We start from the raw sequence: 23184 nt of genomic DNA, 5'->3' as shown, positions 1-23184 counted from the left end.
ATGTCAATAAATGCCATAGTGTGTCACTTCGTGAAAACATGTTTCCAAGAAGCTCAAATTTTAATAAAAGCGAGATTATTCATTCTGCGAATGCTTCATTTGCATTTTATCTCCCTATTTAGCATATTCGAATCAATAAAACCCCATTTTTTTCGCATACGGTTGCGCATTACCAGCCCTTCGCTTGTGGCGTATTGCTGGTTGCCTACCCCTCCCCGTAAATCAATGCCACTGTTTCATTGAAGAATTTTCAGTTTCAGGTGGTGGGGTCCGGGTAATTTTATTCAAATTTGCTTGAGTGAGCACCGCATTTAAAAAATCTGTGATTTCAGTGCTCAATCATGTTCGAATCAACCGAAAATTCTGAGTGATTTCCCGACGGTTTTTCCTTTTTCGGTCGAGATAGAGTTTGCGGTTTTTTATCTTCCAGAAGTTGTTCGAGAAAGAAGACTTAATTGAAGAGGAATCATGAAAGTGAGTATAATTGCGTTATTTTGGTGTAGTTATGTCGATTGTTACTTAATTTTCGAGATTTGCATAAATTAGAGTGGTGTCAGATTGCGGATTTGGAGTTTTGACGAGAGGTTTAATTAGTAAAGTTTTCCTTCACCTTGGCTCTTTTCTTTTTTCGAGAAGGTTGTGTTTGATTCGGTAATAGATAATGATAGGTGTTTAGGCTGCCGGTGTTTGCTGAGTGGTAATCAAAAATTGCTAATTATAATTAGCGATTTTTTTGTGATGAAATTGTGTACAGATGCATTAATCGAAGGTAAATATTGAAACCTAGTTTTTATTATAACTATAAGTGTTATCCATGACTTTAATGATGGAACAGTGTACTCAGTGATTTGTAATTGACTTTGTACGTACAGTGTAATTAACTACTTGTGTACCTACAGGATGTTTAAAAGCGTAAAGGTTGAATTTATTTTAATTTATTTATTTATTGGTGTTTTTCCAAAAAAATTTAATAAAGTTTAGCTCAAGTCACTAATTTTTTGAGGTAAACAGACAAAATTTAACCGATATTTTGTGAACTGTGAAATTTTGCAAAATTTCGAAAAAAACAAATGTAATGCAATTAATTTTAAAAATAATTTTGAAGCTTAATAATTACATCTTTTAAAATACTCCTATCTGGTATCAGCAGGGATTAAATTGACTTAAGATTTATCCAACACAAGTTAAATTGATCTCAGTTTTCCGGAATTTTTGAAATATCTGGCCAATAAAATCGCCAACAGATAGAAGCAAACGGCAAACCCGCGTTTTCGTATTCTGCAAGCTACAAAAAAACGCTAAAAAAACGTTTTTATCAAAATGGCCATATCACAATACTTACTGTATCTATCACTTGGTAAGTAAAAAACTTTTTTTTTTTTAAATTGGCATAGTGATCATTATAACCACTATAATGAAGACAAAAAATAAAAAAAAGAGTGGATATAAAGAAAAATAAAACCGAAATCACTGAATCGACATTATTAAAAAACACAGGAACAAATTTAAACAAGTTTGTTCCAAGAATTTCCCTATTTTTCACCGAAATTATTCAATAATTTTGTTTTATTTTGCAACTTTAAGATCCAAATGAAAAGAAAAATAAAGACAAAGAACAAATAACAAAAACTATTATTAAAATGAAAAAAAATAAGAAAAAAAGAGAAAAAAAAAAGAAAAAACAAATAATAAAATATATGATAAACAGAAACAACATAAATTTAAAATAAATAACGTTCTAAGGAGTCCCATTATAATAAAGGCATATTTTAAGTTATCTACCATATGATCGCAAAAAATCCTCTATAGTGGGCTATAAAATTTATTTTTACAATAATGATATTTGACACTTTATTTGACCATAACTGTCAAACTAAACAAAGAACCCGTTGCCAACATAATTATTTTGAAAATAAATTTCATACCCTACTATAGTACTTTTTTTGATCATATGGTATTGTCACATATTTTTTTATTCTATTTAGACTAATTTAGAGTGCACTGTGTTGTCGAAATAAGTCTACACATATTCAGAAAAAAGGGCAAAATGTTGCCCCGCCCACCCGCCCTACCTCAATTGTGATGACTTTGTTTTATTCGTCGTGAGCCAAAGGGGTGGAGCTTAACTGCAAAAACCTTATTTCTCTACGAGAAATTAAAAACATGTTTTTGGGTATGGTATTGTTCAAAGAATTGTATGTATATTAAGAAAAAAATAAAGCCAAAGATTAGGTCTCATCTATACCCGCCCCCATCTCAATTCACAATTGCGATGAATTTTTCATTCGTTGTCAGATCGAGGGGTGGGGCTTAATTGCAAGATCCACATTTGTCTACAAGAATTTACCATTTTAAACATGTATTAAGTTTCTTGTTCTGAAAAGATGACTACGTATATTGCGAAAAAAGGCAAAATATAAGCCCCGCCCACCCACCCTGTCTCAGTTCTGATGATTTTTTTTATTCGTCGTGAGCCAAGAAGGTGGAGCCTAACTGCAAAATCCTTATTTCTCTACGAGAAATTAAAAAGATGATTTTAAGTATCGTATTATTCAAAGATTACAATGTATATTAAGAAAAAATTAAAGCGAAAGATTAAGCTCCACCCATACCTGCCCTGATCTAAATAGTAATGAAGTTTTCATTCGTTAGCACAACTAAGGGCGGAGCCTGATTGCAATTTTACCATTTTAAACGTATTTTAAGTTTTTAAAAATAAAAAATCATCACAATCGAGATGGGGGTGGGTGGGCGGGGTTTATATTTGGTCTTTTTTACTTAATATACACAGTATTCTTTGAATAACATGATACTCAAAAATATATTTTTGATTTCTTCTAAAGAAATAAGTATTTTTCAGTTAACTTCCGCCCCTTTGCTTAACGGCGAATAAAAAAATCATCACAATTGAGACAGGGCGGGTGGGCGGGCTTACATCTTGCCTTTTTGTTTTAATATGTGTAGACTTCTTTTCACAACATGAAACTTAAAACATGTTTAAAATGGAAAATTTGTATAAAGAGATATCGATTTTGCAATTACGCTCCGCCCCATAACTGCAAAATCCATATTTTCTTGAAAAATGTACCATTTTAACAATATTTTCAGTTTCTTGTTGTAAAGAGATATGTATATTTAGAAAAAAAGATGCAAAATATAAGCCCCGCCCACCCGCCCTATCTTAATTCTGATGATTTTTTTTATTCGTCGTGAGCCAAGGGGACAGAGCTTAACTCCAAAATCCTTATTTCTCTAGGAAAAATGAAAAACATTTTTTTTAATATCGTGTTGTTCAAAGAATTCTATGTATATTAAGAAAAAATAGAGTCAAAGTTTAGGCCCCACCCATACCCGCCCCAACTCAATTCTCAATTTTTCATTCGTTGCCATATCGAGGGGCGGAGCCTGATTGCAAGATCCATTTGTGTCAACAAGAATTTACCATTTTAAATATGTATGTCTAAAATTTCTAAGAATAAAAAAATCATCACAATTGAAATGGGGTGGGTGCGCGGGGTTTATATTTGACCTTTTTTTCTTAATATAAACAGTATTCTTTAAACAACACGATACTAAAAACATATTTTTAATTTCTTCTAAAGAAATAGGTATTTTGCAGTTAAGCTCCGCCCCCTTGGTTCACAGCGAATAAAAAAAATCATCACAATTGAGATAGGGGAGGGGGGGTCTTAGATTTTGCCTTTTTGTTTTAATATGTGACTTCTTTTCACAATACGAAACTTAAAACATGTTTAAAGAAATATCGATTTGCAATTAGGTTCCGCTCCATAAAAATGTACCATTTTAACCATGTTTTAAGTTTCTTGTTGTGGAAAGATGGCTATGTATATTAAGAAAAAAGGGACAAAATATAAGCCCCGCCCACCCGCTCTATCTCAATTCTGATGATTTTTTTTATTCGTCGTAAGCCGAGGGGCGGAGCTTAAATGTAAAATCCTTATTTTTCTACGAGAAATTACCATACTATGTTCTTAAGTAATCATGTTATACAAAAAAAAAAACTAAATTATTAATTAAAAAAGAAAACCAAAAATGAAGACCCACCCACTTCAATCGTGATGAATTTTTCATTCGTTGCCAGACCGAGGGGCGGAGCGTAATTGCAAAATTAATATTTCCCTACACAAATTTACCATTTACTTGTTTTAAGTTTTTTGTTGTGAAAAGACGACTAACTACATTAAGGAAACAAGACAAACTGTAGCCCCGCCCACCCACCCTGTCTCAATTGTGACGACTTTTTTTTTATTCATAGTGAGCCAAGGGGGCGGAGCTTAACTGCAAAATCCTTATTCTTCTACAAGAAACAAAAAACATGTTTTTGAGTATCGTATTGTTCAAAAAATACTATGTATACTAGGAAAAAAAACAATCCCAAAATTAAGCCCCGCCCCTATCCATCCCAAGCTCAACTGTGTGCATTTGTTGTCAAACCGAGGGGCGGAGCCTAATTGCAAAATCGATACTTTCCTACAAAAATTTACCATTTTAAACATGTTTTAGCTTTCTTGTTATGAAAAGAAGACTACACATGTTAAAAAATATTTAAAAAATATATATAAGAAAACGGAAAAAGAAAACATTTTTTTTAATAATTAAAATTATGACAAAAATATTGAACTTGAATAATTGGCTATAAATATTTAAAAAATAAATAATAAGAAATTTACGACTTCTGTATTCCCAAATTTTCGGAAAAATGGCGTGAGTTCAATAAAATAAATTGTCTCAGTCATTAATTTTTTGAGTCACCTTGTATAAGTAATTCTAAAAACTACGAGTGCACTGATAAACGTCATCAATTTTTTGGAGGGATATATTTCGATTAACGATGTACCATGCTTACGATAACTTTAAAACGTTTGCAAGATTTCAAAGCATTTGGTTTTGAAATTTCAAAGATAAATACCAAAATGTTATTTTACAGTCCCGATTTTTTTTTTCTCAAAAATCCGGATTTCTAGGGTAAAACTGAAGACGGATTCATAAACCGCCGCTGTATGTTACAAATTTTAAATAAAATTTGGTGGTGGTGATGATAAAATAACAAAATAAAAAAAATATTTCTTGTGAGAGAAAAAAAATTGAGAAACAGCATAAATTTAAAATAAATAATGTTTCATAACAAAGGCACTTTTTAAGGTACCATCTGATCGATCTAGCGGGTCATGAAATTTATTTTTAAAATAACCATCGCAGTTATTTGACACTTTATTTGACAGTTATTTGACTGCCAAACTATGCATAGAACACGTTGGTGTTGCCAACATTATTATTTTAAAAATAAATTCATGGCCCACTGGAGGATTTTTTTTAGATCAGATGGCATTATCAGAATGCAAGAAACATTTGAAAAGAATAAAAATTACAAGTATGTTAAATCTACTTTTACTATTATTAAAATGAAAAGGTTCTAATCTAAGGACAAGTTTTAAAGATATCAGCAGAATGTAAAAAATATATATAAGGAATCCCTTTTTAATTATTATAGAAGAATAAATAATGTCAAAAAAAGATGTATTTAATATTTTTTTTAAGTGACGTCATCCATTTTTTGGCAGGCAACACCAAATAAAAATAAACCAAGCTTTTGGTATTACAGTTGTAAAATAAAAATTCAATGAATAAATTTCAACATCCACATTCGAATGAGAGAGAAAAAGATATATCGCACTGTGAGAGCAATACCCACGTAAGTCAAAATTTGCCGAATTCTGAAATTTATCATTAATGCATAAAAAAGTTAATGTAGTTTTAGTATATAAAAGTATAAATGGTTTTTAATAGTTACGCAATGCTCAAATTCATCAAAATGTTTGTATTGCATTTCCGAACATTACGTGTGCGCTTAATGCAAGACTGCCGTATCTCAAAACTAAGTGAAATGCACGTAAGCTATGAAGCTATGAGATTTCCGTCGATGTTGATAATCTGATACTCCTACTAATTTAGGTACAAATTGAACACAACAAATGCACAATGTCTTCTGATATAGTTAAAAATTGACCGAAAACATGGAAATCAATTTTTCTTTGAATAGGAAAGGTAGGAAAGTTAATTAGAGCGAAATGAAAAAATTAAAATTTGTGAAAAACTCCGTTGGAATTTTGTAACTTCGTATAGAAAGGAAGTATAAAATATATCAGGAAATAATAGTCAATCAATTCCCGAACATTACGACAATGGCGCATCAGACTTAAATGAAAATGATTAAACAATATGTATGAAGGTCCTTGAGCAATACGTAAAAAAATTCGATGGACTGAATCAATTATGTATAAAAAAACGAAATAAATAAAATTATAACACATTTTATAACAATTTAGCCATAATACACTGACCGGCAAAAAAACCGGCCACCCTGAAAATTTCGCAAAACGAAGCTTTAAAAATTATTAATTTAACTAGTGATCGTTATTTTATTAAAGAACCATTCACTATTGACATATAAGGTATAAATTAGCAAAAAAAGACGCCAATTAAACGCAGAATTAAATTTAATTTAACAAAATAACAGAAACAGAGCGACGAAAGAAGTCTGTAAGAGTTAACGGAATTATTTTCACGTGAAAACGTTTATTAATTGCCAAATTTATAATCAAACGATGAAAAACACTATTTACAACAACAGCCTCCTTTATTGTTTTTTTTTTTTTTTTAAGAAAATATCGTACTTGGTCTGTTTCTGTTATTTTGTTAAATTAAATTTAATTCTGCGTTTAATTGTCTTCTTTTTTGTGCTAATTTGTACATCATGTGTCAATAGTGAATGATCCTTTAATAAAATAACGATCACTAGTTGAATTAAGTTTTAAAGTGGTTTTGCGAAATTTTTCAGGGTGGCCGGTTTTTTTTGCCGGTCAGTGTAGATGTTGAATTAATTAATACTGTGATTGTTTTGTGTTTTGTTACATTTTTTTCATTACAATGTGTTGCTAGTTTGCTCTTGTCTTAAATTTATTAACACGCAAGCCAAAATATTTGATATGGTGTAGCAGTGCAATAGTCACGTAAGTCAAAATTTCTTGTTTTCTATAACGAGTAGAAGGGTCTACTCTAAAGGAATAAAAACACGATTAATAATAGATTGACAATACGACTATAATGTATTTCGAAGCCATTGGTATTTAAGATACAAATAATATATAATAACTTGGGAATTTTAAATCATCATTACTCGAAACACGCTGGTTTTGAGTTACGTGAGTATTGCTCTCACAGTGCGATATATTATAATATAACGTTGAAATAAAACAAATGTCCCTGAAGACGAACTGGAAATTATACACACCTATGTACCTATACAATGTTCCAACAAAGAAAAACCAGCAATAAATAACAAAATCGTGAAAAAAATGCAAACATTCAACTAAAAAAACAAAGTCCACCTAGACCTTGACAGCTTCCTGTTAAATTTTTTCGACATTTGCGAATAATTTCCGTAAATGTCTTCCTACGGCTACCAGAATACAAACGACTTCATTTCTACCGGTACTAAACCAACTTCCTCAACTACGCTCCTAAAACCCATTGATGGTTCACTGACTTTCGATAGACACATCCCTTGCAATAAAATCGCACCCAACCCATCAAAACAAAACCCCGACGTGGGTGCGGAGGTTATCGAACTTCAAACATTTTCAAACGAAAGTAAAAGCCTCTGAACATTTAGAGTAACCTTTCATCACCGACCTCCTTAAGATTGCAGCTAATGTGTGCCAAGTTTATCCAAATACTGGTCGCCTGTGGACCAAAAGGAGGCCAGGAGCACCGCCGAAATTGTTTCTGAAAGCTGTGTGCAAACACCTATGCGCTTACCTTTTCGAACAATATTATAAATAATGAGTGAAAATATCTAAATTACACACCTTCATACGTACAACATAGCATTAACCGAAGTTAACTTGTTAGCCAAGACCGCGTTTTGTGTTTCTTCATTAAAACGGGTTTTATCACATTACTTGCATAATTGTCTTGTTTAGGTTCCAATCGCCGTTTTGCTCTTCGTGGGCCACGTCACGGCGACGGTGCTTATCGCTGATAACACGATGTCGAAGATGCTGGAGTTGACCACGAGGAGGCCTTTTTGTCACGTGCATACAGACAGGTGTGTAGTGTAAATAATAACTTAGGGTAATCCGGGAGGAATAATGAGTGAAGATGCAACCCAAAATACATTTGTAATGTACAATATAAATCCATACTACTGTATACATTGTAAATACGATTTATCCTGAAAAATTTTGAGGTGACGTCATCAAAATGTTGGTGGGGAGTCATGAATCGTCAATTGAACTAAAATTAACCATTACTTACGTTCGAGACTTGAAAAATGGAAATATCAGCAAGTACAAGATGCTTTCGCATGTGAGGATTGAAATTTATTGTTAAAAGAAGGATCTGCGAAACAACTAATTTAGGGGAGATTTTTAATCTTCGTCACCTAATTCGAAATAACTTTCAAACATCGTGAAATGTCAAATTCGTGTATATAATCTCATATTTTGTATGTACATGATAATTATTCAGATTGTGTCGACTGAAGTATTTTTAACGTTCGTTTTCATTATTATTCCACGTGGAATTAATGTATGGCATTATAGTGCTAAAATCGCGCATATAATGCATATTTTATTTATTTTGTGGTATTTAAATTAAGAGGGATTTTCTGCAAAATTTTAGTTACAAAAAAAAAACTACAAACAGTTCCAAGAAAATAAATTCATAGCTTTTCAAAACTCTACAACTTATTTATTTTTTGTTTTTTTATTTATCAAAACCGGCACAAAACTCTGTCTTTGGAAGTTCCACTAATTATGAATTCAGTAACCGCAGCATTTCCATTGGAAATAAATTTCTTACCACGCATGGGTTTTTATTAGTTTAACAGTGGTAAACACAAAGATTATTTCAAATACCGGCTGATTTATTAACGATTGAAGCAAATTTTTGAGTTGGCAATTCTGAATTATTGGCAGCATGTCTGTTAACAGTTGTCAATTTTGACATGATGCTTAAAAACCATTGAGAAGTTTGCAGCTACTGAATTGATGCCCATAATTTGATTTCGAGTGGGGTATTTCATCATAAAATTTTAAATGTGTTACCAACCTGACAAAAAAATGACAAGATTAAAAGTCACTATTTTCTCTGAATATTTTCCGATGCCTTACTTTTTTTCCACACTTAAGTAATTTCTGTTGTCGTATCAGCTTTTTTCATTGTTCTGCTAATGTGGAATATGCTACGAAAAATAAAGCTAGGCACTTAATTAAGTTTTCACTTCTTTTTTTCTTTCTCTATTTTCCGAAAATTTGAAGGCGGATTCATAAACCACAAGTGCAGGAGTATTTCTAAAAAATGTACAAAACTTTGAGGTGACGTCATAAAAAGTTATCTCCACCAACTTATAAACATCACCTCAAAATTTTGCATGATAAATGTTATGTAAATTTTATAAAATAGCGTAATCTTATAGTTGTGGTTTATGATTCCGCCTGGAATGTTTACTATACGATTTCAGTTTTTCCCAAAAAAAATACATTGTGTAAAAAGATTTTATACCAGAATAAAATAATCACAGGTTAGTAAAAATGCTTTCCACCTTTTTTTCTAAATTCTAGTTGAAGTTTTGTTTTATCTTCACCTATTGTGTATATTTACGCTTATTATCTGTTCCCGATATAATACACAGTTTTCTTGTTTCACTCAAATACATCGGCTACCTGGAAAGACATATTTGAAATTTGAAAATGTCAATTAACACAAGAAAAAATTTGGTCTCATATTATTAGACACAGCATAAAACATATTAAATCTGATAACAATCAATCCGATAGTTTCGGAGATGAGCTATTTAATAAAAATCGCACACAGTCGACAGACGATAGAAAGACGGACAGACGGAAACGGGAGACCTATTTTTTCATTCTCTAGCGGTCGTCAAACGTTGTGGAAACATAAAAGTAGCCGTTCGCCCGATGGATTCTATTGTAATATGCTTTCATTGCTTACACTCAGGAAGTAAAAACGATAAAATGAATACATCATCTGTGCTTTCGCCGAAAATGACATAAACTGTTTTCAAAAAAAAAACAGAAATTATTGTACTAGAATCCACAAGAAATGGCGAATACAAAAGTGATAAAAATAAACACCAAAAGTAGCTACAAAAAGCGACAAATAAAGTCACAAAAAAGGAAACTGAAAAATGATAAAAACACAAAAAGTCCACAAAAAGGCGCCAGAAAATGTGAAAACAGAAGACAAAAAATACATATCTACAAATAAGAAAAAACCGGTACAAAAAGTCACTAATAAAGGGGCTCAAAAAACGACATAAAAAAATGTAAAAAAGTGTCAAAAAAATATATACACAAAAAACAACAAAAAGTCCATGAAAAGACTGCAAAATAGTAGACAAAAAATTCAAATGGAAACAACACAAAACTAGAGCAACAAAAAATCACAAAAAAGAAAAACACTGGACAAAAACTTGACAAAAAAAGCGCCAAAAAGTCCGGAAGAAGACTACAAAATCAAAGGATAAAAAAATTCAAGAAGAAGGGCGAAAAGGCGACTCCAAAGAGTGAGAAAGAAAGTCGATAAAAAAGACCAAAAACGCAACAAAAAGGAACTAAAACGCAACAAAATTCGGTCGAAGGTTGTTTCGACAGAACTTCCCTCGTCCTTGAAGTAAAGCCCAATAAATCACCTGACGTGGAAAAAGTAGTTATGGAATTTGATTTTGAGATTTTTGTTTTTTACCGCTATAAAGTAAAAACTTAGGGAGTAAATAGAAAACTCCGAAAAATCTAAAAACAGAAACATTGATAAATCAAGTATCGAAAATAAAAAAAATGTCGAATTCGACTTTTTCTGGATCTTTTAATGTTTCGATTTCTCGATGGTTTAATTTTCAGTTGTTAGCTGTTTTGAGTATTCTTGGTTTTTAGATTTTTCGACTTCGATTTTTCGATTTTCCAATTTTTTGATGTTTCAATTTTTCAATTTCTCGATTTTTCAGTTGATTGATTCCTCAATATTTCGATTATTCGATTCGTTTTTTTTTTTAATTTCAGATCTTACGACTTCTCGATTTCTCGTTTTTTGATTATTCAGTTTTTCAATTTTTCAGATTTTCGTTTTTTTAAATTCCCCATTTATCGATTTTCAATTTTTCCATTTTACCATTTTTTAATTTGTTTAAATTTCCGTTTTTCGATTTTTCAAGTTTTTCGTTTCTATATTTTTCAGTTTATTGATATTTTAATTTTACATTTTTCGGTTTATCGATTCCTCAAATTTTCGACTTTTCGATTTCTCGATCTTTTGATGTTTCGATTTCTCGACGTTTCAATTTTTCGATGATTCGGTTTCTCGATTTGGAGTTATTTCCATTTTTCGACTTTTCGGCCTTTCGATATTGCAAATTTCCAATTTTCAAAATTTCGAATTTTAGATTTTTCTATTTACCAAGTTTTCGGTCATTCAATATTCGTATTTTTTTAGTTTCGACCTGACCTGATTCGTTGAATTTTCGATTTTTCAATATTGGAATTTTCCTTTTCGATTTTTCGACTTTTAGTTTTTCAATTCATCTATTTTCCAAACTTTCGAATTTTCGCATTCCCGATTTTTCAATTTTTCCATTCTAGTTCTTTGACTTTTCAATTTCTTTGCTTTTCGATTTTTGGATGTTCCAATATTCAATTTTTTTACTTTTCGACATCGCAATTTGGATCATTCGAAAAATCGAAAAATGATAAAACTGAAAAATTTAAAAATTTAAAAACCAAGAATTGAAACATCGAAAAACCGAAAAATCAAAAAACGAGAAATCGAGAAATCGAAGAAATTAACATAACAAAAAATTGAAGAATCATGATTGAAAATTCCCAAAAATCGACCTCCAAAAATTGATCAATCAATAAATCGAAAAATTGATAAATCCCAAAATTGAAAAAGAAAAACCGATATATCGAAAAATTGCAAAATCGAGAAATCGAAAAGTCGAGGAAGAATCGAAAATATGAAAATGGAAAAATCGGTAAATCGTTAAATTGAAAAGCTGAGATGCTGAAACATCGAAAAATTGAGCAGTGGAGAAACAGCAGAATCAAAATATCCAAAAATCAAAAAAATTATTTATCAAAAGGTCGAGAAGTCGAAAAAACCGAAAAATCAGAAAGCCTAAAAATTGAGCAGCCGAGGAATGGGAAGATCAAAATATCTAAAAATCCGAAAGTCGAAAAAGTCAGAAATGGAAAATTAGAAAAATCACAAAATCGAAAAATCGAAAATTTAGAAACGCCAAAAACTGGGATATTATAAATCGAAAAAGTGAAGACTCGAAAATTTAAAAATCCTACAACTCGAATATCGAAAAATGTCTAAATCGAAGTAAAATTGAAGAATAAAACTGAGAAATCGAAAAGTCGAAAAACAATTGAAAATTCAAAATATCGAAAAATCAAAACATCTAATAGTCGAAAAGTACAGAAGTCGAAAAATCGATGAATCGGAAAGTCGAAAAATCAAAAAATCCAAAAACCCGATTAATAGAAAATTAGAAAATTTAGAAACACTGGAATATTAAACAATCGAAAAATTTAAAAATCGAGAAATTGAAGAATCGAAAAATTAAGAAATCGTAAAACTGAATTATGGGAAAATAGAGAAATCTAAAAATAAAATCATCGAAAAATGAAAAATTGGAAAAATCGAAAAATTTAATAGTCAAAAAATTGGTCGAAAGTTGTAAATTTTGACTAAAAGGTTACCATGCTTACAATAACTTCAAAACGTCTGCAAGATTTCAAAGTAATTTTTCTGCGATTCTTGATATTGAATCAATAAAATAAATTGATTCAGTCATTATTTTTTTTTTGAGACACCCTGTAAAATCAAATCTCACCATATTTTGCACATTTAAGAAAAAGTCCACAAAAAATGCGAAAACGGAAGACAAAAAAATGCGAAAAAAAGACACTCCAAAAACAAGGGAGCCAAAAACGGGACAAAAAAGAGGATACAAAACTCGACAAAAATTTCACAAAAGGAGCGCCAAAAAGTCCGAAAAAAGACTACAAAATCGGAGGACAAAAAAAAATCAAGAAGAAAAGCGAAAAGGCGACTACAGAAAGTAACAAAGTAAGTCGAAGAAAAAACAAAAACACAACAAAAAGGAACTAAAACACAACAAAAACATGTGACTAAAAAAGGTAGTCAAAAAAATAGTTATCCAAAAAGCGACAAAAAAAGGATTAAACAACTACAAAAAACGCCACAAATTTTACACAGAATGCAAAAATGGCAAACTCTTAAAAAAAAGACAACAAATGCGAAAACAAAGGATAAAAAAATGACCAAAAAAAAAAAAGAAAACAAGAAACGCCAAAAAAAAAACAACGAATAGTCCATGAAAATATTAGAAAAAACTCAAACAGAAACAACACAAAACTAGAGAAACCAATAAAAAATTACAAAATTACAATTTTTCCATTCATTAGTTCTTAGACTTCAATTTCTTTGCTTTTCGATTTTTCGATGTTCGAATTTTCAATTTTTTTACTTTGAGATCTTCAGTTTTTCCGTTTTTGAGTTTTTGAAATTTGGATAATTCGAAAAATCGAAAAATGATAAAAAGAAAAAATTGACAAATTCAAAAACCAAAAAATTGAAACATCGAAAAACCGAAATATCAAAATATGAGAAATCGAAAAATCTAAAATTTAAGAAACCAAAAAACTGAAATATCAAAAAACCGAAAAATCAAAAAACGAGAAATCGAAGAAATTAACATAAGAAAAAATTGAAGAATCATAATAATTGAAAAATCCCAAAATTCGATCTCAAAAAATTGATCGATCAATCGATAAATCGAAAAATTGAAAAATCCCAAAACTGAAAAAGAAAAACTGAGATATCGAAAAATTGCAAAATCGAGGAAGAATCGAAAATATGAAAATGAAAAAATCGAGAAATCCCGAAATTGAGAAGCCGGACGCTGAAACAGAAAAATTGGGCAATGGAGAAATGGGAGAATCAAAATATCCAAAAATCGAAAAATCTAATAGTCAAAAGGTCGAGAAGTCGAAAAACTGAAAAATCGAAGAACCAAAAAATTGGGCAATCGATGAATGGGAAGATCAAAATATCGAAAAAGCGAAAAGTCGAGAGAAGTTGGAAAAGTCGAAAAATCACAAAATCGAAAAATCGAAAATTTAGAAACACGAAAAACTGGAATACTTACAAAAAAATCGAAAAATTGAAGATTCGAAAATTAAAAAATCCTAAAACTCGAATATCGAAAAATTGAAAAATAGAAAACTGAAAAATTTCAAAACTCGGACATCGAAAAACTGAGATAGAGGAAAATTAAAAAATCGAAAAGTCGAGAAACAATCGAAAATATGGAAATCGAAAAACTGAGGAGTGGAGACACCGAAACACGGAAAAATTGAGCAATCGAGAAATGAGAAATTCAAAATAACGAAAAATCAAAACATCCAATAGTCAAAAAGTCGAAAAATCGATCGATAGAAAATTTAGTAACACCAAACAGTGGAATATTAAACAATAGGAAAATTTATTATTAAAAGAAATTGAAGAATCGAAAAATTGAAAAATCGGAAAACTGAAATATCGGAAAATAGAGAAATCGAAAAATAAAATAAACGAGAAATTTAATAATCGAAAAATTGAAAAATCCCAAAACCCAAATCGATCCCACAGTTTCGAAGATACGCTGTCTAATAAAAATCGCACACAATTGACAAACGATAGAAAGATGAACAGACGGAAACGGGAGATCTATTTTTTCATTCTCTAGAGATCGTTAAACGTTGTGGAAACATGAAAGTAGCCGTTCGCCGGATGGATCCTATTACAACGAGTAGCTACATCACTGTGCTTTCGCCGAAAGTGACATCAATTTTTTTGACAAAAAACACGATCAAAAATGGGCCAAAAAAACGCAACAAAAAATGTCTACAAAAATGTAGTTAAACAAGGCGACCAAAAAATGTGACAAAAAACACCAAAAAGAGAGCTACAAAAAGCGACAAATAAATTCACAAAAAATGAAACTGGAAAATGATAAAAACAACAAAAAGACGCCAAAAAATGCGAAAATAGAGGACAAAAAATACATACAAATAAGAAAAAACGGTGAAAAAACAAAAGGGGTCAAAAAACGAGACTATAAAAATGTAAAAAAAGTCGACCAGAAAAAGAAAACAGAAAACAAAAATTTGATACAATACACAACTAGAAAAAGAGACAAAAAATCACAAAAAAAAAGAAAGTAAAAAGGATAAAAATTCCACAAAAATGCGAAAAAAGGACACTCCAAAAACTGAGTAAAAAAAGGGAGCCAAAAAGAGGACAAAAAAAAACCGACAAAAATTTCACAAAAGGAGCGCCAAACACCTTGCAAGAAATCTACAAAAATGACAAAAAAATACGATAAAAAACACCAAAAACAACTACAAAAAGCGACAAATAAAGTCAAAAAAAAGGAACTGAGAAATGACAAAAACAACAAGAATTCAAAAAAATACGAAAAAAAGGACACAACAAAAAATGAGTAAAAAAGAGAGCCAAAAACGCAACAAAAAAATGCGATTAAAAAAAGGGAGAAAATAAACGACAAAATAATGGTCACAAAGAATGCGACAAGAAACAAGATAAAAACAACTCGACAAAAATTTTACAAAAGGAGCGTCAAAAAGTCCGGAAAAAGACTACAAAATCAGAGGACAAAAAAAATCAAGAAGAAAAGCAAAACGTAACAAAATAAGTCGATAAAAAAAACAAAAACAACAAAATTGAAATAAAACACATCAAAAACAAGTGAATAACAAAGGTAGTCAAAAAAATAGTCATCAAAAATGCGACAAAAAGAGGATTAAAAAAACACAAAAAACGTCAAAAATTTTACACAGAATCCAAAAACGACAACAAATGCGAAAGCAAAGGATAAAAGATCTCACAAAAAAACACCTTGCAAGAAATCTACATAAATGACAAAAAATACAATTAAAAACACCAAAAACAACTACAAAAAGCGACAAATAAAGTCACAAAAAAGGAACTGAAAAATGACAAAAACAACATGCGAAAATAGAGGGAAAAAAATACATGCAAATAAGAAAAAACCACTACAAAAAGTCACTAACAAAGGGGGTCAAAAAACGAGACAAAAAATTTTTAAAAAAATGACAAAAAAAAACAAAAACCGCCAGAAAAAAAACAACGAAAAGTACAAGAAAATATTACAAAAGATTCAAGTAGAAACAACACAAAACTAGAGAAAGCAACAAAAAGTCACAAAAAAGAAAATAAAAAGGACAAAAAAGTCCACAAAAAAGAAAATAAAAAGGATAAAAAGTCCCCAAAAAAGTAATAAAAAATGCGAAAACGGAAGTCAAAAAATACGAAAACAAGGACACAACAAAAAATGAGTAAAAAAGAGAGCCAAAAACGCAACAAAAAAATGCGATTAAAAAAAAGGAGAAAATAAACGACAAAATAATGGTCACAAATAATGCGACAAGAAACAAGATAAAAACAACTCGACAAAAATTTCACAAAAGGAGCGTCAAAAAGTCCGGAAAAAGACTACAAAATCAGAGGACAAAAAAAAATCAAGAAGAAAAGCAAAAAGTAACAAAGTAAGTCGATAAAAAAAAACAAAAACACAACAAAATTGAACTAAAACACATCAAAAACAAGTGAATAACAAAGGTAGTCAAAAAAATTGTCATCAAAAATGCGACAAAAAGAGGATTAAAAACTACAAAAAACGTCAAAAATTTTACACAGAATCCAAAAGAGACAACAAATGCGAAAGCAAAGGATAAAAAATTTCACAAAAAAAACGAATAAAAACACCTTGCAAGAAATCTACAAAAATGACAAAAAATACGATAAAAAACACCAAAAACAACTACAAAAAGCGACAAATAAAGTCACAAAGAAGGAACTGAAAAATGACAAAAACAACATGCGAAAATAGAGAGCAAAAAATGTAAAAAAAAAAGACCAAAAATAAGAAAGCAAAAAACGCCAGAAAAAAAAAACAACGAAAAGTACATGAAAATATTACAAAAGGTTCAAGTAGAAACAACACAAAACTAGAGAAAACAACAAAAAGTTCACAAAAAAGCAATAAAAAATGCGAAAACAGAAGTCAACAAAATACGAAAAAAAAGGACACAACAAAAAATGGGTAAAAAAGAGAGCCAAAAACACGACAAAAAATACGACAAAAAAATCAAAAAGAAAGACGACTACAAAAAGGAATAAAGAAAGTCGATACAAAAAGACCAAAAACGCAACAAAAAGAAACCAAAATGCAACAAAAATATGCGACCAAAATGGGAGTAAAAAAAATGGTCATAAAAACGGGACAAAAAGAGGATTAAAAAATTACAAAAAATGACAAAAATTTCACACAAAACGATAAAAATTCCACAAAAAAAAAACAAAAACATGGGACAAAAAATTCAAGAGACAAAAAGACGACGACAAAATGCGAAAAAAAAGTCTTGTAATAGAATCCATCCGACGAATGACTACTTTCATGTTTTCTCGACGCTTCACGACTCCTAGAATGCGGAAATGTGGGTCTGCCTATTTTCTCTCTGTATCGATATGTATTAATGATGATAATAATAATAATAATAATAATTTTATATTTATGTTAAAAATATCGTGCAGAGCATAAAATGCTAAGCACAATTTGTGTACTCATCCCCACCAACAATTTTTTGTACATGTTATATAAATTCTATGAAATAACATACTCGTGGTTTATGAATCCACCTTGACTATTGACCCTAGGCATTAAAATTTTATAATAAGATTTTATAACAGTATATCGGAAATGTAGACCTGCGACAAATAAAGAAATATTAGACAATTAGATAATTGAATTTTACGTTTCCTTTTATATTTCTTTTATTCTATAAGTAATTGTTATCGGTTTATGCATTTTTTTCGTTTTTCCTTCTTTTCATGTGTGTTCTTCTTCTTTCTGTTCTAATTCTGATCTCATACTTACTTCTTTCCTAATTTTGCAAACGATAATTTCTTTAACACTCTTCTATTATTTTACCTCATATTTCAAATTCCATATTTTCAAGTAGTTGTCTCTTTATACTCCCTGTTTTTCATATTTTTTCATATTTATCGCTACCAAAAGTCTTTTTCTCTTTATTTTTTTTATTTCAATTTTACTACTTGTACAAAAGTGTCAATCTACCATTTCCATGATGACTAAAACTAAGTTTGTTCATCCCCACCAACAGTTTGTTGACGTCATCTCCAAAGTTTGCTAAGCAAATCCTTTGTAATTTTATATAATGTAAAAGTCTACGCTTGTAGTTTATTAGTCCACCCTTAATTTTACTTTAGAGAGTAAGAATTTTGTAAAAAGGTTCAAAATTTTACAATTTATCTATATATCAACTGTCATTGTAACTTCAGAGGCAAAATCCGCAACATGCTACTCAGCTCCGACCCCCGCCGAGTCCGCCAGATCTCCGACGAGTCCATCTCCAAACTAGTGGAAATGTGCCAGAACAACCAAGTCCACTCATCCCACCAAGGCGGCTTCATCTACCCCGGAACCAAATGGTGCGGCCCCGGAACCATCGCCAGGAACTTCACCGACCTGGGCTACCACACCAAAGAGGACATGTGCTGCAGAGACCACGACAACTGCCCCAACAACCTCCTGCGAGGCGAATGCAGGCAAGGAATCTGCAACGACTCGCCCTTCACCAGGTCCCACTGCGACTGTGATGCCACCTTCAGAAGGTGTTTGCAAAACGTCAACACGGAAAGTGCAAACACCATCGGCGCCATTTTCTTCAACATCGTCCAGGTGATTTGTTTCAAGGAGAGGAGTCCGTGCTCACAGCTGCAGAGGTAAGAGCGAGCGACAATAACAACTAACGTCAGGCGGCGATTTATGTTGGCTAAAAAAAAAAGTCCCTAGACACTTTGACGTTTATTTATTTAGTTTTTGTTTTTCTTTTATTTTGTTTTTAGTAATAACACGTCCAAAGACTATCCCGACATCGACGTTCGCTTTCAAGCTGAAGAAAACGGCGACGGCGAAACCAAAACTAGTATCAACTGTACGCTAGAATTCGTGGTTTTTGGTCGGTACATAGGTAGTCGTTTCCCTCGTTTCGACTGGAGGAGCAAACACGAGTTCTTCTTCAACATAATACTGAGAAAACTAAGACTGTTGTAGTATTTTTCCACTTTTTTACTTTTGTAGTAAATAAATTTTGACCGAATTTTTTGTTTGTTTCTTTCCAGAAATGGGTACACTCAAGCAGAAAGTGATGAACTGTGTTCGCAGTGGAAGTACAGACCGTCGGAAAAGTACGTTCCCCTGATGTCTCGGTCTTTCGAATAATAATATACAGCGTGATTGCATTGCCAATAATTTTCGAAAATTATCAACGATTTGGTACAATAATGGTAGATTATAGTAAACAAAGACCAACGAGCTAGCGATTTAATAAATAGCTTCTAGTTTACGATTACCAACAATAAGTACAATTTGTGATATTTTATTATCGTAGCTTGGAAAAGATTTAGCAATATTTTCAAATATTTAGAATTTTAGAAAGTAAAGCCAGGGTCTAGTCGTTTTAGCTTTACCCATATCAGATTAATATACTTTCTTTCAATAAAGTTTCTTATTGCAAACAAATGGGTTTGTTTTATTTTTCTCCTTCCTGTAGGTGCTTGTTTAGAACATGACAAATCAGATATTAACAACAAAGCAATTGTACAAAAATGCAAAAAAAACGACTAAGAAAGGAGAGTCAAAAGCTACAAAAAGGTGACTACAAAGTGACCAAAAAAAAAGTGAAAAACGCGACAAAAAGAAGTAACAAACAAGACATTAAAAAAATGGCAGAAACTCCACAAAAAACAGCGACAACAAATGCGAAAACAGAGAATAAAAATCCATGAAAATAGACAAAAACCATTACAAAAAGTGCGAATAAAAAAACCCAACTAAGTGATAAAAAATCTTACAAAAAAGGAACCAAAACACCCTTAAAAAAATTGACAAAAATCAACAAAAAAGGCGACTCCAAAACTGATAAAAAAGACGCAACAGAAAAAATCCACAAAAATGCACAAAAAAAAAGTGTCAAAAATAAACACCAAAAACGACTACAAAAAGCGACAAAGTCACAAAAAAACTAAAAATGACAAAACAATAAAAAGTCCACAAAACGGCACTAGAAAATGTGAAAACAGTAGACAAAAAAAAACATAGATATAAGAAAAAAGCCGGTGCACAAAGTTACTAACAAAGGGGACCAAAAATGAGGCAAAAATGTAAGAAAAGCGACAAAAAAGAGAACAAAAAACGCTACAAAAAAAGCAACAAAAAAAAATTCTAGTAAAAACAACCCAAAACTAGAAAAAGCGAAAAACGACAACAATTTCACAAAAGAAGCCCAAAAAGTCCGAAAAAAGACTACAAAAACAGAGGACAAAAAAATCAAGAAAAAGGCGACTTCAAAAAGTGTTAACCAAACAACATAAAACTAGAAAAACATAACAGAAAGGGTAAAAATAAATGAAAAAGGAAAACATTTCTCAAAAAAACAAAAAAGACGAAAAGAGGGGACAAAAAAAATGCTAAAAAAATGCCCATGAGAAAAAGTGAGTAACAAAAAAAGCGCCAAAATGGAAAAAAGGGGTGCAAAAATAGTCATAAAAATGCGACAAAATAGAAGATTAGAAGACTACAAAAAAGTCAAAAAATTCACTAAAGAAAACGCTAAAAATTACTTACAAAAAATCTACAAAACGCAGGACAAAAAAATTCAAGAAAAATGCGAAAAAAAGGGAACACAAAAAGTGAGTAAAAAAAACAAACCAAAACTCAACAAAAAGAAGGGAGTCAAAAAAATTCCGCCAAAAAAATGGTCATAAAAAAAGCGACAAAAAAAAAAGGATTAAAAAAAATCTCCAAAAAAATCACAAAAAGTTCCAGAAAATAAACTACAAAAAGGGGACAAGAAAATCAAGTACGAAAGGCGAGTATAAAAATTGACAAAAAAAGGACCAAAAAAACGCAAAAAGAAAGTCCACAAAAAATGCGACAAAAAGACGACTAGTGAAAGTGATGAATAAACAACACAAAACTTGAAAAATGACAAAAAAACACAAAAAAAGGGAAAATTAAAAGAGAAAAAACAACAAAAAAGGCCAAGAAGAAAAAAGTAAATAACAAAAACAGGGTCAAAAAAATATTCATAAAAAATACAGCAAAAAGGAGCATTAAAAGATTACAAAAAATGTCAAAAATTTCACAAGAAAAAACGCTAAAAATGACAAAAAGACTACAAACAAAAAAAATTCAAGAGAAATGCCAAAAAAGGCAAAAGTGAATATAAAAAAAGAACCAAAAACGCAACAAAAAGAAAGGATTCCGCCAAAAAAGAACATAAAAGAGGCGACAAAAAAAGATTATTATTATTTAAAAAATCTCTACAAAAAAAAACAAAACGACAAAAAAAATCACAAAAAAAGCCGCAGAACGTTCAGAAAATAAACTACAAAAACAGAACAAGAAAATCAAGTACGAAAGACGACTACAAAAAGTGACAAAAAAACGACAAAAAAAAAAGGATAGAAAAAGTACAAAAAAGGCACAAAAAAGAAAATAAAAAAAAATGAAAAAAATGAGAAAAAAGCCCAAGAGAAAAAGGGGACGAAAAAATATTCATGAAAAATACAACAAAATAAAAGACTACAAAAAACGTCAAAAATTTCACAAAAGAAACGCTAAAAATTACGCAAAAAACTACAAAAACGCAGGACAAAAAACTTCAAGAGAAATGCAAAAAAAGGGCACGACAAAAAAATGAGTAAAAAAAACGAATCAAAAACGCAACAAAAAGGAAGTCAAAAAAATGCCACCAAAAAAATGGTCATAAAAAAGCGACAAAAAATTCACAAAGAAGCTGCAGAACGTCAAAAAAATAGACAACAAAAACAGGACAAGAAACTCAAGTGCGAAAGGCGAATACCAAAAATGACAAAAATACGACACAAAAAAAGGACAAAAAACGTAGGAAGAAGTCCACAAAAAATAAAAAGAGATAAATAAACAACACAAAACTAGAAAAAAAATTACAAAAACGCACAAAAAAAGAAAATAAAACAAGGAAAAATGAGAAAAAAGGGAGTCAAAAAAAGAAACGTCAAAGATTGCACAAAAGAAAACCCTAAAAATTACGCAAAAAAAAACTACAAAAAGGTAGGACAAAAAAATTCAAGAGAAATGCGAAAAAAGGGCAGGACAAAAAATGATTTAAAAAAACGCGCGAAAAACGCAACAAAAAGAAGGGAGTCAAAAAAAATCCGCCCAAAAAATGATCATAAAAAAGCGACCAAATAAAAGAGATTAAAAAAAATCTTTACAAAAAAAACGACAAAAGATTCAAAATAAGCTCCAGAAGCTCAAGAAAATAGACTACGAAAACAGGACAAGAAAATCAAGTATGAAAGGTGAGTACAAAAAGTGAGAAAAATATCATTAAAAAAAACAAAAAGACGACTATAAAAAGTGATAAATAAACAACACAAAACTAGAAAAAAATGACAAAAAACCACAAAAAAAGAAAATTAAAAAAAATGAGAAAAAAAGGCGAAAAGAAAAAGTGTATAAAAAAGGTGGTCAAAAAAATATCCATAAAATAATACGACAAAAAGTCAAAAATATTACAAAAGAAAACGCTAAAAATTACACAAACACTATAAAAACGCAGGACAAAAATAACCAAGAAAAATGCGAGAAAAAGGGCACGACAAAAAATTAGTAAAAAAACAGACCAAAAACGCGACAAAAAGAAGAGAATCAAAAAAATTCCGAAAAAAAATTGTCATAAAAAGCGACAAAAAATTCACAAAAAAGCTGCAGAACGTCCAGAAAATAGACAACAAAAACAGGACAAAAACCACAGCAAGAAAGTCCATAAAAAACACGACAAAAAGGATGACTATAAAAAGGCTAAATAAACAACATAAAACTAGAAAAAAATTACAAAAGGGTACAAAGAAAAATAAAGAAAGGAAAAAATGAGAAAAAAGCCAAAAGAAAAAGTGAATAAA

The 23184-nt window shown here is 30.7% G+C and overlaps 1 protein-coding gene across 6 annotated transcripts; it reads left to right on the top strand.

Annotated features, from left to right (window-relative positions):
• Nucleotides 1-261: 261 nt before the first annotated feature.
• Nucleotides 262-19732, top strand: LOC135140186 (phospholipase A2). Of its 6 annotated transcripts, none has more exons than XM_064070615.1 (4): nucleotides 262-474; nucleotides 8004-8128; nucleotides 18514-18957; nucleotides 19081-19334. In XM_064070615.1, the coding sequence occupies exons 1-4, from the start codon at nucleotides 469-471 to the stop codon at nucleotides 19286-19288; spliced, it is 783 nt and encodes a 260-aa protein (XP_063926685.1). In that variant the 5' UTR covers nucleotides 262-468; the 3' UTR covers nucleotides 19289-19334. The 6 variants fall into 6 exon arrangements, with proteins under 6 accessions (XP_063926685.1, XP_063926687.1, XP_063926683.1 ...); XM_064070617.1 differs by lacking the exons at nucleotides 262-474; nucleotides 19081-19334 and adding exons at nucleotides 829-918; nucleotides 19357-19732; XM_064070613.1 differs by lacking the exon at nucleotides 262-474 and adding an exon at nucleotides 829-918.
• Nucleotides 19733-23184: the final 3452 nt, after the last annotated feature.

Source organism: Zophobas morio, unplaced genomic scaffold, assembly GCF_036711695.1.
Source record: "Zophobas morio isolate AGI-343-1 ecotype UQ-CSIRO unplaced genomic scaffold, CSIRO_AGI_Zmor_V1 ptg000038l, whole genome shotgun sequence".
NCBI classification, from domain to species: domain Eukaryota; kingdom Metazoa; phylum Arthropoda; class Insecta; order Coleoptera; family Tenebrionidae; genus Zophobas; species Zophobas morio.
This window is presented reverse-complemented; position numbering and strand designations above follow the sequence as displayed.

Bases quoted from the DNA above. Each gene is read 5' to 3' on its own strand.
- LOC135140186 (XM_064070613.1), top strand. The intron at 8,129-18,513 runs GTGTGTAGTGTA...TTGTAACTTCAG, and splicing joins TGTCACGTGCATACAGACAG to AGGCAAAATCCGCAACATGC. The intron at 18,958-19,080 runs GTAAGAGCGAGC...TTTTGTTTTTAG, and splicing joins CCGTGCTCACAGCTGCAGAG to TAATAACACGTCCAAAGACT.